Source organism: Heterodontus francisci, chromosome 12, assembly GCF_036365525.1.
Source record: "Heterodontus francisci isolate sHetFra1 chromosome 12, sHetFra1.hap1, whole genome shotgun sequence".
Taxonomy (NCBI): Eukaryota; Metazoa; Chordata; class Chondrichthyes; order Heterodontiformes; family Heterodontidae; genus Heterodontus; species Heterodontus francisci.
Window position 1 is genome coordinate 49,854,414 of NC_090382.1, and position 16,204 is coordinate 49,870,617.

At 42.7% G+C, this 16,204-nt stretch overlaps 1 protein-coding gene across 8 annotated transcripts in view; it reads left to right on the forward strand.

The window, feature by feature from the left end:
• Positions 1 to 16,204, forward strand: part of sh3tc2 (SH3 domain and tetratricopeptide repeats 2) — a 100,279-nt gene that overhangs the window by 20,394 nt on the left and 63,681 nt on the right. For 3 of the 8 annotated variants that reach the window (XM_068043396.1, XM_068043397.1, XM_068043399.1), the window contains one exon: positions 14,205 to 14,315. The exons of 3 other annotated variants lie outside the window; for them this stretch is intronic. In XM_068043396.1, coding sequence (XP_067899497.1) covers positions 14,205 to 14,315 — 111 coding nt within the window. Of the gene's footprint in view, positions 1 to 1,402; positions 1,479 to 14,204; positions 14,316 to 16,204 lie in introns of those variants that run through there. 2 more of the 8 variants (XM_068043400.1, XM_068043403.1) reach the window with 2 other exon arrangements.

Below are 16,204 nucleotides of genomic sequence, written 5' to 3' on the forward strand. Positions count from 1 at the left end.
TGAGTTGACCAGATCAGCCACTTTGGCCAAAGCACAAAGCCAGGCACTGAGAGGCAAATCAGGCAGCAAAGTGCACAAGAATAGGGAGAAAACAAGGGACATGGTACATTAGATGTAGGAGTGGCACATCTTCAGGCAGGATTCTATAGTTTTAATGATACAAAACTGCAGTTTCATTTAAATAATTATATTGACATTGAAAATCACATCAGCTCTCTCTTTCTCTCTTAAATTGCAGTGGTAGGCATAACTGTGTTCCAAGGTTAAGGACATTACAAAAGGTGATCAAAGACTTTTCTCAGAATCTTAGTCTGTCAATGGTAAGAATTGAAAGGCAGTGAGCACAGTGGTACTAAAAGGTGAAAGGATTACATGTTTAAACTTTCACTTTAACCGTTCAATAAACATGCAGTGCAAAAGTTATTTAAAGCAATATCATAAATGATAAACTGAGTCTGTAAACAATGCATTTACAATAGCCGTTTCTTAAAACTTTCACAATGAGAAATCATGAAGTATTTTGAATATATTCATAGCCATTTAATTGGCCCCCACATGGGTTTTGGTTGTTGATTACCAGGGTTGCCAGTCTGCAGGTAATTATTTTTCCTAATCTTTATTTATTGCATTGTGTGTGATTTACTGGTATTATCTGCAGCACTACATTATTTACATTGTGACCTAATCTCGGCATGTTGCTGCACCTTCTTTAACCTACTCAGGATTCTTCTTTTCCAAGAATCAAGTTCTACAGACATTTTTCTTTCTGCTTTGGAAGAAGGTAATCTGAAAAAAATTAATAAAATTCTCTGAATAATTCCCAAACAAGTTCTGTGTTTTCACCTGGTGACAGAAGTGCATTGCTGTGGAATTTTTTCTGTTTTGTCTTCCTACCCATTAACATGTACTGCTGAAAGTACAGTGGTAGAGTAACATTCTTTTGAACAAGACAGCTTCTGCTTTGTGTGTTAAAAAATTGCAGAAGAATACGAATACATTATTGACAACAAACCATTATTTTAAAAAAATCACTTCTTTCTGTCCGACCTTTGGATTTAATAGAAATTTCAATTAAAGACTATATTAGAAAATAAAGACTTGGCAACCATTTCAGCCCTTGGTAAGATCAGTGCACTTGCCTTGTAGCTGTAGTTCTAATGTTGTGCAATAAGCTGCTGTTTGTGTAGTTTCCACTAGTTACAAGTTGGCTTCAGCCCTGCATTGCTCAGAAACCAGTCAGTGAATTAACATTGGCTTGAAAAAAACTCCTTGCAAAATGAGGGAGCGGCATTTATGTGTTAGGTTTTGATAAGCCCGTGACATGTAGAGCATTGCCCAACTGTAGTATCTGAGTTTAACAGACTGAAAAATGGGAGTGACATGAAGGCATCTTTCAGTGATTTACCATTTGAAATATCACTCCAATGAACAGAGGTAATCAAGAGACTTGCCTTTCCTTAGGCTTAGGCAATGTTATGGTAAGTACCTTAGCAAGAGTAAACATAACTATAGACAGCAAAAGTAAATTTGTATATGTGAAGCAATGATTAGCTACTGCTATGAAGCCACACTGGATTGCTTAGGCTTGATCCAGGTCCAGCTTGGTTTGTGTTTGATTAGTAGTCAAACTTTTTTGTTGTTCCAGATATTTGAAATTTGACCAGCTGAAGGTTTTTGTTTTGATAATTTTAACCTTGTCTCAATAATTCACATGGTTTAGATCTTGTTTGGAGTTGTGTAAGTTGGGATCAGCTCAGAGTGAACTGACCGCAAAGTCCCAACTATAGCCAGGTCAGTCCATCCAATGAATAAATGTTTGTCATTTTATTTTGGTTGGAGTGGGAGAACAGCCTAGTATTACTTTCATCATGGTGATGTATTCCTACCCGGTTTACATCATCCTGCTGTGTATCAGAAACTAATTGAAGAAATGTTTTTGAAAGCACTGTTTTGAAGTCACTGACTTTTAAAAAATAATTTGATTTTAAAAAAATCCTCTGGATGTGAGAAAACCTGGCAAAGCTGTATTTCTTTCCCATTCCTAGTTAACCTGAGAAGCTGCTAGTTGACTTTTGCCTTGAATTGCTGTCTACCTTATGGTGATGGTGCTCCCAAAATGGTGTTGGGTAGGGAATTCTAGGATATTAATCAAGAAATGATAATGGTATGGCGATATATGTCCAAGTCAGGATGCTGTGTGAGCTGGAGGAGAATTTAGAGGCCTTTGAATGTCAAAGGAAGATTGATGAACTTTCTCTTGTTTGAGATGGTCATTATTTGGCATTTATGTCGCACAAGTGTTACCTACCACTTGTCAGCCCAAACCTGAATGTTGTGCACGCAGGCTGGCAAGAGTTGCTTCATTATCTCAAGAATAGTAAATAGAACTGAATATTGTGGAATCATTAGGGTGCAGGCCCTACTGCTGAACTAAGTATTAGTGGGCAATATTGGGAAGTAGATGATACTACTATTGATGACTTCACTGATAAATGGGAATAGGCTGACGAGGCAATAACTTGCAAGGTTAGATTTGTCTTTTTTTGTAGATTGGATATACCTGGTAATCTTTCAATTTAGATTTCATACCAGTGCCATTGCTCTACTGGATCAATTTAGCTAAGAGAGTAACTAGCTCTGAAATGCAGATCCTTGGTTCTGCAACTGGGATGTTATCAGAGCTTATAGCCTTTGCTGTGTGTGCATTCAGGCTCTTCAAATTGGCTGGACACCAGGATCTATGAGAAGGCAGGGTAGGATCACCCATACAGAACATTTGGCTGAAGACATTTGTAAACAATTCAGTCTTGTCCCATGTAATCAGGTGCTGGGATCTGCCATGGTTCAGGGAATGCTCATGGATCCTATTTCGCCTGTTAGTTGCTTGATTGTCCATCATTTTTTTCGAAGCTTAGCTCTGATTCTTTTGTTCAGGACCACCTAGCTCTGTTTATAATCTGGTAGTTTCAGTGTTCAGCATAGGGGTAGCCCTGTTATTTTTGTTGTTTGTCCATGGGATGTGGGTATTGCTGCAAGGCCGGCATTTATTGTCCATTGCTAATTGCCCTTGGGCAGGTGGTGTTGAGTTGCCTTCTTGAATTACTGCAGTTTGTATGGTGTAGGTATACCCACAGTGCTGTGAGGGAGGGAGTTCCAGGATTTTAACAAGCAACAGTGAAGGAACAGCTATATATTTCCATGCCAGGTGTGACTTGGAGGGGAACTAGCATGTGGTGGTGTTCCCATGCACCTGTTGCCCTTGTTCTTCTAGATGGTAGAGGTCACAGGTTTGGAAAGTGCTGTTGAAGGAGCCTTGGTGAGTTACTGCAGTGCCTCTTGTAGATGGTACACATTTCTGCCACAGTGTGGAGGGAGTGAATGTTTAAGGTGGTTAGAATCACTTGTTGGAGATGGTCATTGCCTGACACTTGTGTGGCACAAATGTTACTTGTTGAAGTTGTAGTTTCACCAGGTTTGCATCTCATTCTAACCTGTGCCTGGTGCTATCCTTCTGCATTCCCCTTTGAACCCATGGTTTGTCTCCTGGCATAATGGTGATCAAGAAATATGGATATGCCAGACAATAAGGTTACATATTGTAATGACAAAAATTTTTGAAGAAATGGGTTCTGGTCCCTTTATTCATTGTGAGCTCCATTGAAGGGTTCACACCCAAAGCATCAGCTCACCTTTTCCATTTTCAGATGCTGATGGACCTACGGTGTACTTCCTGTATGGTTTACTTCAACATTTTTGGAGTTTGTAATTTTTCCTTCTTATCACTAATATTTGATTCCAGTTTGCCATATTATATGGATTACATCAGATTTTTTGAGTAGTTAGGGGATCAATCCAAGTCTCAGGAAACACTGCAGACATGATGCCTCAGCCTTTTTAGTTACATCAACTTTCTCAGACTTCATTCTGACAGACAGTTATAGGGTAAGGTTCAAAAATGTGGTCAAGTAGAGTGTGAAGTGTGTTAACACCACACTTAGCAGAACAGAGAATTTTATTGTTTTATTTAAAGTATAATTTCAAGTAGAAAGAGAGCATAACAGTGGTGACCTTTTACCTAATGGCTGTTGGTTATCCAAGTGCAATAGAACATTAAAGCTTATTTTTAATGCTATTTAACAGATTAAAATGTAGAATCAGATTCTATAATTTACTATTGTAGTTAATGTTTGCACAGAATGCAACAAACAGGAAAATTATGGAGGTATGGAAATACATTGTTTAATTAGCTTTTGAGGAGTCTGTCCTGACCTTTGATTTTGCAAATATGTTTCTGAAATGCTGAAGTTAACAATTTTCTTTGAATGGAATCATAGAATCTTAAAGCACAAAAGGAGGCCATTTGGCCTCCCAACCAATACTAGGTCTTTGAAAGAGCTGTTCAGTTTAATCCCATATTCCAGCTTTTCGCCATAACCCTGCGAGTTAGTCCTTTTCAAGTACACATCCAATTTCCTTTTGAAAGTTCCTATGGAATCTGTTTCACTGCTCTTTCAGGTGGTGCATTCCAGAAAAAGAAAGAAAAAAATTCTCTTAATTTCCCCTCTAGTTATTTTGCCAATTATTTTGAATCTATAACCTCTAATTATTAGCCTATTTGCCAAATGAAACAGGTTCTGCCTACTTGCTTGATCAAGACCTCTCACAATTTTGAATACTTCCATTAGGTTTTTCCTTATTTACTCTATCAAAACTTTTCAAGATTTTGAACACCTCTATCAAAACTCCCTAACCATCTCTGCTGTAAGGAGATGAATCCCAGCTTCTTGAAATTCTCCACATAACTGAAGTCCCTCATTCCTGGTAGCATCCTGGTAAACCTCCTCTGTACCCTCTCCAAGGCCTTGGCATCCTAAAGTTTAGTGCCCAGAATTGTACACAATACTCCAGCTGGGGCCTAATCATAGATTTGTAAAGTCTAGCATGACTTCTTTGTTTATGTATTCAATGCCTCTATTTACAAAGCCAAGTATTTTTTTTACTATCTTATCAACTTGATCAGCCACCTTCAAAGATTTGTGAATATGTAACTATGGGTCCCTTTGCTCTGGCATCCTCTCAATACTTGTAAGATTATACTGCCTCACCATGTTGTTCCTCCCAAAGTAGAACACTTCACAGTTATCCACATTAAATTGCACTTGTCATGTGTCTGCCCATTTCACCAATTTGTTTATGTCATCCTGATGTTTGCTACTATCCACTCACTCATTGGTAGAATGCCATGTTTTTACCATTCACAAACTGCAAAATTGTACTCCCTACACCCAAGTCCAGGTTATTTAAATATAACAAGAAAAGCAATGGTCCTAATACAGATCCCTGGAGGACCCCACTGCATCCATCTCTCCAGTCAGAAAAACATCCCTTACGTGAATACGAATTAGGAGCAGGAATAGGCCACTCGGCCCCTCAAGCCTGCTCCGCCATTCAATAAGTTCATGGCTGAAATGATTACTCCACATTTCCACCTACTCCAGAAAACCTTTCACCCCCTTCTTACTCAAGAATCTAACTACCTCTGCCTTAAAAATATTCAAAGACTTCCACCGTTTTTGAGGAAGAGAATTCCAAAGACTCACGACCCTCTGAGAGAAAAACTGTCTCCTCATCTCGGTCTTAAATGGGTGACACCTTATTTTTAAACAGTGACCCCTGGTTCTAGATTTTCCCACAAGGGGAAACATCCTTTTCACATCCACCCTGTCAAGACCCCTCAGGATCTTATATGTTTCAATCGAGTTGCCTCTTACTCATCTAAATTCCAGCGGATACAAGCCGAGCCTATCCAATCTTTCCTCGTAAGACAGCCCACCCATTCCAGGTATTAGTCTAGTAAACCTTCTCTGCACTGCTTAAAATGCATTTACATCCTTCCTTAAATAAGGAGACCAGTACTGTACACAGTACTCCAGATGTGGTCTCACCAATGCACAGTATAGCTGAAGCATAACCTCCCTACTTTTGTATTCAATTCTCCTCGCGATAAATGATAACATTCTATTAGCTTTCCTAATTACGTGCTGTACCTGTATACTAACTTTTTGTGATTCGTGCACTAGGACCCAGCTCCCTCTACATCTCAGAGCGCTGCAAATCTCTCACCATTTAGATAATATGCTTCTTTTTCATTCTTCCTGCCAAAGTGGACAATTTCACATTTTCCCACATTATACTCCATTTGCTAGGTCTTTGTCCACTCACTTAACCTATCTATATCCCTTTGTAGCCCCCTTATGTCCTCTTCACAAGTTACTTTCCTACCTATCTTTGTGTCATCAGAAAATTTAGCAAGCATACCTTTGGTCCCTTGATCTAAGTCATTTATATAAATTGTAAAAAGTTGAGGCCCCAGCACAGATCCCTGTGGCACACCACTCATTACATCTTGCCAACCAGAAAATGACCATTTATGCTACTCTCTGTTTCCTGTTAGCTAGCCAATCTTCTATCCATGCCAATATGTTATACCCTACACCATAAGCTTTTATTTTCCGCAATAACCTTTGATGTGGCACCTTATCAAATGCCTTCTGGAAATCTAAGTACAATACATCCGCCGGTTCCCCTTTATCCACAGCGCATGTAATTCCCTCAAAGAAATCCAATAAATTGGTTAAACATGATTTTCCTTTCACAAAACCATGTTGACTGCCTGATTACGTTGAATTTTTCTAAATGCCCTGCTATAATGTCTTTAATAATAGCTTCTAACATTTTCCCTAAGACAGATGTTAAGCTAATTGGCCTGTAGTTTCCTGCTTTCTGTCTCCCGCCCTTTTTGAATAAAAGAGTTACATTTGCTATTTTCCAATCTAATGGAACCTCCCCCGAATCTAGGGAATTTTGGAAAATTAAAACTAACACATCAACTATCTTACTAGCCACTTTTTATAACACCCTAGGATGAAGTCCATCAGGACCCGGGGACTTGTCAGCTTGCAGCTCCAACAATTTGTTCAGTACCACTTCCCTGGTGATTGTAATTTTCTTGAGTTCCTCCCTCCCTTCCATTTCCTGACTTACAGCTAATACTGGGATGTTACTTATATCCTCAATCGTGAGCGATGCAAAATACCTGTTCAATTCATCTGCCATCTCCTTATTATCCATTATTAATTCCGTAGACTCACTTTCTATTGGACCAACGCCCACTTTGTTAACTCTTTTCTTTTTAAAAATCTATAGAAACTCTTACTGTCTTTATATTTCGAGCTACCTACTCTCACTGCTACTCTCTGCCTCTCACACCTTAGCCAATTACATATCCAAGTTACCACTGACCCTTTAATTTGCTGCTACTTTCCAAATAAGTCTGTTTTGAGGTACTTTATCAAATGCCTTTTAAAAGTCCATGGGCCGGATTTTCAGAGTGGAGGTGGGAAACAAGAGCCTGGTCTGGTTTTTAGTCTGAAATCTGCCACCTCTGGGAAGCTGATTCAGATTGCTATTTTCATGTGGGAAAGCCTTAATTGATATGGAGACGGGTTTCCGATCCTTAGAGCCAGTGGGATTGAAAATGGCAGTGGGTCAGATCAAGTCTGGGGCTCATGTAGACTTCCACAATAGCCATCACTGAGGCTGCTGGTTGCCCTCAGGGAAGAGGGAAGTTCACTGTCACAGGGAAGCTGGAGAACCTGGCACGAGGGGCAGGGCAGACCCTCATTACATCGATGCCCACCTGGATCTAATGCTGCAGGTTGTGAGGGAAGGGAGGGAGGTCCTCTTCCCAGAGGGTGGGAGGAGGAGGCCACCTCGCCATTCAGCAGCTGTTCAGTGTTATCTCCTGTCCCCCCTTCCTCCTCCTCCTCTTAACTCCTGCTCCTCCCCTGATGAGCTGTCTCCTTCCAGGGCCACACTGTCCTCAAGGTCCACACTGCTCTGGAGGGCTATGTTATGGAGAGCTTGGCAGACCATGACATTGATAGAGACCCTTGTAGGAGGGCTTTGGAGGGTGCCACCTGTGAGACAGTTCTGAGGCAGCTAAGCTTAATTTGCAGCCTCTGCTTTAAATTAATCTGCCATGTTCATTGCCCTTATTTCTCTCCACAATGCTCACCTCATCACTACCCTGCGTGTAGCCCCCATGGCATTTCCTCTGTTCCCAGTATTTAAATATTGTTCCACGAATCTGACAAGCCTATTAACGAGCTCTTTAAATGAGCTGAACAAGCAATTAATTGGAGGCGGGCAAGCGACCTGTTCCCTCCCTGCCAGCTTTAAAAATGGGATTGTGATCCGGAGGGACGCAGTGCTGAACATAATCTTCAAATCGCACTCGCTGTCGTCCCTTCTCTCAGTGGTGGTTGAAAATCTCGTCGCAAGTGTGCAACATCTTCTGCAGTACCTTCATCATCCCTCTCATTTACTTAAAGAACTCAATCAGGTTAGTCAGACATGATTTGCCTTGCCAAATCTATGCTAGCTCTCCCTTATGAACCCATGTTTCCTCCAGTAAGAATTAACGTTGTCCTTGAAAGTGGTCTTTAATAGTTTTTCCACCATTGACATTAGACTGATTGGCCTGTAGTTACTAGGTTTATCCCTCTTTTTTTGAACAGGGTGTAACATTTGCACCACTCCCATATCCAAGGGGGATTGAAAGATTCTGGTCAGAGCTTCTTCTATCTCCACCTTTGCTTCCGAAGCAACCTAAGATGTGACTTTTAGCTTTGAGTGATGCCAGATTATTTAGTGCCTCCTTTCCATCTATTTTTATCCTATCCAATATCTCTACTCCACCACCCCAGTCCCCCAACTCTACTGCAACATTAACTTCATCCTCTACTTTTGTAAAGACCGATGCAAAGTATTCACTCATTACCTCAATCATGCCCTCTACCTCCACAAGAGGATTTCCTTTTTTGTCCCTAATTGAACCCATCATTCCTTGAACTATCCTTTTCTTTTTATATGTATTAAAAAAGATTTTTGGGTTTCCTTTTATGTTACTCTCTAATCTTAAGCATACTATCTTGTTGCCCTTCTTATATTCTTATTCTGTTTCCCCCCTGCACTCTCTGTATGTTGTGTTTAAGATCTGTTATAAAACTTTTTTCTATTTTGGTTGAACTTTTATTTCCTTTTGCATCCAGGGAACTCTAGCTTTGGAGGTCCCATCTTTCCTCCTTGTGGGAATGTGCTTGGTTTGTACTCAAACTATCTTTTTGAAGGCCTGCCATTGCTCATTGACTGTTTTCCTGGCCAATCTTTGTTTACAGCCCGCCTGTGCTAGACCCCTTTTCAAATCATTGAAAATCGCTGTCTTCCATTTGGGTATTTTCACCAGTGATTTTTCTTTGCCTCTTTTCATACCTACTTTAGATCTAATGATATTATGACCACTGTTACCTGGATGTTGTCCCACTTGCCCTAGTTTATTCCCCAGAACTACTTCCAGGACTGCATTCTTCCTCTGGGCTGGAAACAGATTGATTAAGAAAGTGCTCCTCTACACATTTTAGAAATTCTTCACCATCCTTGCCCTTTACCCTGTCTTTCCCAACCTATATTAGGGTGCTAAGGCATTGGAAGGATGAATGAGAATGGACAGAGACTGCTGGAGTTGTGTACCTATCACAACCTCTGCATCACCAACTCGTTTTTTCATACGAAACCCTGCCACCAGGTTTCATGGTGGCACCCAAGATCATGTCGTTGGCACCAGCTGGACCTCATCGTCACAAGGCGAGCCTCTATAAACAGTGTCCAAATCACACGCAGATCCACAGTGCGGACTGCGACACCAACCACTCCCTGGTGTGCAGCAAAGTTAGACTCAAACCAAAGAAGCTCCATCGCTCCAAGCAGAGGGGCCACCCACGCATCAACACTAACAGAATTTCTTATCCACAGCTGTTACCTAAGTTTCTAAATTCACTTGAAAAAGCCCTTCAAAACACACCTACATGGGATGCAGAGACCAAGTGGGCCCACATCAGAGACGCCATCTATGACTCAACAATGACCACCTTTGGCAAATGTGAGAAGCAGAATGCAGACTAGTTTCAATCTCACTTTGAAGAGCTGGAACCTGTCATAGCTGCTAAGTGCATTGCACTGTTGAACTAAAAGAAAGCCCCCAGTGAGTTAACATCCGTAGCACTTAAAGTAGCCAGAAGCACTGCACACAGAACAGCCAGGTGCTGTGCAAATGACTACTGGCATCACCTATGCAGTCATATTCAGCTGGCCTCTGACACCGGAAACATCAGAGGAATGTATGATGGCATTAGGAGAGCTTTTGGGCCAACCATCAAGAAGATCGCCCCCCTCAAGTCTAAATCAGGGGACACAATCACTGACCAACGCAAGCAAATGGACTGCTGGGTGGAGTACTACCTAGAACTGTACTCCAAGGAAAATGTCACTGAGACTGCCCCCAATGCAGCCCAGTCTCTGCCAGTCATGCATGAGCTGGACGAACAACAAAATCGGAACTCAGTGATGCCATTGATTCCCTAGCCAGTGGAAAAGCCCCTGGAAAGGATGGCATTACCCCTGAAATAATCAAGAGTGCCAAGCCTGCTATACTGTCAGCACTCCATGAACTGCTTTGCCTGTGCTGGGATGAGGGAGCGGTACCATAGGACATGCGCAATATCAATATCATCACCCTCTATAAGAACAAGGACTGCAACAACTACTGTGGAATCTCCCTGCTCAGCATAGTGGGGAAAGTCTTCACTCGAGTCGTTTTAAACAGAGTCCAGAAGCTGGCTGAGCATGTCTACCCTGTGGCACAGTGTGGCTTTCGAGCAGAGAGATCCACCATTGACATGCTGTTCTCCCTTCACCAGCTACAGGAGAAATGCCGTGAATAGCAGATGCCCCTCTACATTGCTTTCATAGATCTCACCAAAGCCTTTGACTCGTCAGTAGACGTGGTCTCTTCAGACGACTAGCAAAGATTGGATGTCCACCAAAGCTACTAAGTATCATCACCTCATTCCATGACAATATGAAAGGCACAATTCAGCCTCATCAGACCCCTTTCCTATCCTGAGTGGCATGAAACAGGGCTGTGTTCTTGCACCTACACTGTTTGGGATCTTCTTCTCACTGCTGCTCTCACATGCGTTCAAGTCTTCAGAAGAAGGAATTTTCCTCCACACAAGATCAGATGGCAGGTTGATCAACCTTTCCCATCTTAGAGCGAAGACGCAAGTACGGAAGGTCCTCATCAGGGAACTCCTCTTTGCTGACGATGCTGCATTAACATCCCACACAGAAGAGTGTCTGCAGAGACTCATCAACAGGTTCGTGGCTGCCTGCAACGAATTTGGCCTAACCATCAGCCTCAAGAAAACGAACATCATGGGACAGGACGTCAGAAATGCTCCATCCATCAATATCGGCGCCCATGTTCTGGAAGTGGTTCAAGAGTTCACCTACCTAGGCTCAACCATCCCCAGTAACCTGTCTCTCGATGCAGAAATCAACAAGCGCATGGGAAAGGCGTCCGCAGCTATGTCCAGACTGGCCATGAGAGTGTGGGATGGGAATGGCGCACTGGCACAGAACACAAAAGTCCAAGTGTATCAAGCCTGTGTCCTCAGTACCTTGCTCTATGGCAGCGAGGCCTTGACAATGTATGTTAGCCAAGAGCGACGTCTCAATTCATTCCATCTTCGCTGCCTCCGGAGAATCCTTGGCATCAGGTGGCAGGACCGTATCTCCAACACAGAAGTCCTCGAGGCGGCCAACATCCCCAGCATATACACCCTACTGAGCCAGCGGCACTTGAGATGGCTTGGCCATGTGAGCCACATGGAAGATGGCAGGATCCCCAAGGACACATTGTACAGCGAGCTTGTCACTGGTATCAGACCCACCGGCTGCCCATGTCTCCGCTTTAAAGACGTCTGCAAACATGACATGCAGTCCAGTGACATTGACCACAAGTCGTGGGAGTCAGTTGCCAGTGATCGCCAGAGCTGGCGGACAGCCATAAATGCGGGGCTAAACATTGGCGAGTTGAAGAGACTTAGCTGTTGGCAGGAAAACAGACAGAAGCGCAAGGAGCGAGCTAACTGTGTAACAGCCCCGCCAACTAATTTTATCTGCAGCACCTGTGGAAGAGACTGTCACTCTAGAATTGGCCTTTATAGCCACTCCAGGTGCTGCTTCACAAACCACTGCCACCTCTAGGCGCTTACCCATTGTCTCTCGAGACAAAGAGGCCAAAGAAGAAGAAGACAAGATATTAGGGTAATCGAAGTCTCCTACAGTTACTACTCTATTATTTTTGCCTTTGTTTGAAATTTGCCTACAGATTTGCTCCTCTATCTCCAACTCACTATTTGGGGGTCTATAGTAAACACTCAGCAATTAAACAGCACCTTTTCTGTTCCTTAACTCTAACCAATTAGATTCAGTCTTTGAATCCTCAGCTATATTGTCCGTATGTAGAACTGTATTATTATCTTGACCAATAGTGCCACCACCACCCCACCAAACCCCCATTATTGCCTTGTTTCCTTTTCTATCCCTCTTGAAAACATTGTCGCCAGGAATGTTTAGTTCCCATTCTTTCTTATGTTTAAGACAGGTCTCGTTCTAGTCACTATATTATAACCACATGTGACAACTTGTGCCTGTAGCTCATTGACCCTATTTGTAACAGTCCTCACATTAAAGGCCTGCTACCCAACCCAAACACAACGGGAACCGACATCATGTGTCGGGTTCGGGTCGGGTTGGGTTGCACTTCCGGGTCTGGCATTCAGGCTCGTTTTGGGTCGGACACGCTCTATCACAGGTAAGTGGCTCCACTGTTAATGTAATTTTTTGACTAGAAAGGTGGTTTTGTTACAGTTTTTTTAAGCTTGTGCAGATCAGCAACAAAAACAGAAGGTAAGCTAACTGATGGTCGGCTCGGGCGCGGGAAAAAATGGAAGGTCTTGGGCCGGGTCGGGCTTGGGTCGGATGTGGTTCTGTCGGGCTCGGGTCAGGTTTTTTTTTGCAGCCCCGAGCAGGCCTTTACCTTGCATTAACATGTATTGAAACACCATATTGGTTTTCTTTGCTTTTTTTCTCCATCTAATTTCTGCTCTTTTACACTATTCATTATTCTGTTGCTGCTTGTCCCTCCTAGTTTTCTATACACCTTATCTCTCTTCTCTACTGCTGCGTCTTGTGCCGCTCTCCCTTTCAAATTAGTTTAACCTGCCCCGTCACGTCCCTCGGCACTAGTTAACCTCTCTGTGAGGACGTTGGTCCCAGCCCTATTCAGGTGCAATCTGTCTGAGTTGTACAGGTCCCTCTTGGCCCAGAACTGGTGCCAATGCCCCAGGAATCTGAAACCCTCCCTTCTACAGTATCTAAATAGCCTAACACTTACCAGGAAATATGGACATTTGATATAGTATCCCATTTACAGTTACAGATCTGAATTGTTGTCCACACAGTTCATGTCACTTTGCCAAACAGATAGGTTGTGATATTTGAAGGTGTTGGAGTTGCACAAAGTGCTGCCTCTTATCAATGAACTGATAGCTGAAATTCACTGAGGAATTTGTATTCATGAAAAGGGAAAAGGCCTTTTACCCATACAAATCAATCCCTTTATGATAAATTTCACTCGGTTACCAGACCAGTAAGATTCACCTATCCCACCTCAGTGACCTCAGTCCCAGACATTGTACAGGAATAATGAACAATCTACTGTTGACCAGAGCACCAGCTGGAACAATTTATGGAACTAGTCATCTCCAGACATATACTGACTTTGTCCATTCTTTCCCCACAGCAATGTAATTGTTACAAGAGAAAAAAATCTCAAATAATTATGTTTAGGCTTGCACATGAAGAATGGCACTTGGGTGAGGTAATGGAAACGTGTCTGAGACTTTAGAACGAATCCCAACAAGTCAGTGTCTCCAAAAAGGATGGGAGAAACTGAAGGGGGAATTCTCTTTTTAAAATGCTGATCTTGTATGCTGCCTTCAAGCTTCTTAATGCCTTGTTCATCCGGCTAATGGAGAGCCCATGACAATGATGTTCCTACATCCCTGTTACAGTTAGTTCAGCTGAATTGAGAATTGCTATATGTGGAAACATGGATGCAAAACTTACATACAGGATTTTATCCAAACTATTCTCCCAGTGACCTGTCTCTTCAGTGGAAGGCCATCTGTAGTTTCTATTATAAATATCTTATTCTAACTCATTTTATCTCCTTACAGGGAAACAATCCCCTTTTGTATCTCTGAACTCTTCGGGTTACTTCTCTTATCTGCAGAGGCAGTCTGTTGAATCACATGCAGAATCTACACATGGAGATAAAATGGCAATAGGTAATAACAGACAGGAAAGCATACACAAATTGCATTACATGATTGCTGGATACATTTCTAGCCTTCTGAATATCATAATAAATATATAAGTTAATTTAAAAATATTGGTTAAATTTATAGAAATTTTTTCTCTGAGGGTCGTGAATCTTTGGAATTCTCTTCCTCAAAAGGCGGTGGAAGCAGAGTATTTGAACATTTTTAAGGAAGAGGTAGATAGGTTCTTGATAAGCAAGGGGGTGAAAGATTATCGGAGGTAGATAGCAAGGTGGAGTAATCAATTCAGCCATGAACTTATGGCAGAGCTGGCTCGAAGAGCTGAGTGGCCTATTCCTGCTCATAATTTGTATGTTCGTATAATCAATTTGAATTGGTGACCCAAGGTCTTTTGATCATCCTTGAAAATTCTTCTCATTTTCATGATGCAATTTCATTGAAACCAAAAGAGTTTGTGTTTTGTTGCCATGGCTGAGGCCAGTGCGCCACACAGAGAGTCGGATTTTCCCTGCAGGATTCAGGTCCCCGCCATATGGGAAAATTCCAGTCAGCCTCCATAAATGGGCCTTAATATGCTTTTAGCTAGCTGAACTGGCTACCCGCTGCTGGTGGGCCAGTAGCCCTGCTAATTTTCCATCCCACCGTGGAGAAAATGGCCTGGGTGGGGGGGAAATGGTGCTGGCAAACAGGCGTGCTGGCCAGTGATGCAAATTTACTCATCCACCCGCCTCCGTGATTGCCTCCATTTGTGCCTGAAACTTCAGCCCAGTGTGCCTATCCCTGGAAATGAAGCAAAGGTGGTAGTTTAAAATCAAACTGCTCACCTCAAGGAGTTTAAAGCATTGTTAAACTAAATTCCCGATCTAATTACATCATTTTAAAATTCTGACCACTGATTACTTGGCTATGAAGTCCTAGGGCTGAGTTTTTAGACCTTGATGGGGTGAGCACGCAGGCAGATGGGCACAGAATTTCACACTGCTGGCCAACGTACAGATTGTCAGGAACCTTCCCGCACCTGGGCAATTCTCTCGAGGTGGGATGGGAGTTGGGGGGTGGGTGCCGCGCAGGGCGACCCGCCTGCAAGCAGCAGGAGCCAATTAAACCTCCTTAATGGAATTTTCTAGTTGGTCTCCAGGCATCCAGAGGCGTCAGGGAACAGTGTAGCTGTCTGGAGGTGGCTCTCCCTCCACAATGGTGTACTGGTTGCTGATTTTATTTTTTATTTAAAACTTTAAAAAAATTGGAGAGAGGGCACCTCAAAATAGCAGTGCCCTCTCTCCCGCTTACCTGAAAAGGCAGTCTGCTATTTCTTCAGTACCAGTAAGTCTCTTATTGGCCCTCTAGCTTGGAGAGCCTGCCTGCTGTCCTTAATTGGTTGATGGGCCTGCCCTATGCCAATTCGCAGAAAATCACAGCCGGGTGACTGTTCTGCACAGGAGTGGGCATTGAACCCTCATTTGTCCCTGACGCGGGGAAATCCTGCCCCTATTATATCCAGAATTTGCAAATTATGAATTAACTCACTCAATATTATTGTTAAGGTTTAAAATCTTTGAACATTATCGGTCTAATTGCACTGCCCTTTTCCCCCTTTCCCAAGCCATGCCTGGGTTCTAGTCAGGTAGAATAGATACAAAGTTCACTCCACTGGACCCAACCTGAACTTGCTCATGATCACGTCTTCAGATTATTAGCCAAGGCCTAATTTACCCAAGCACAGGTCTTCCCCTTGGCAGTGCCTTGCACCTGACAATTAGTGGAGAAATGCAGCCACTGTAGCAAGACTGAGCAGTGATACTAGTGCCCTTCTAGTTACTATCTAAACAGCACCAGCTGGCCTCCAGGTTCTATCCCTGTCTGGCTGTCCCTGACAGAAAAAAGGACTTACTTTC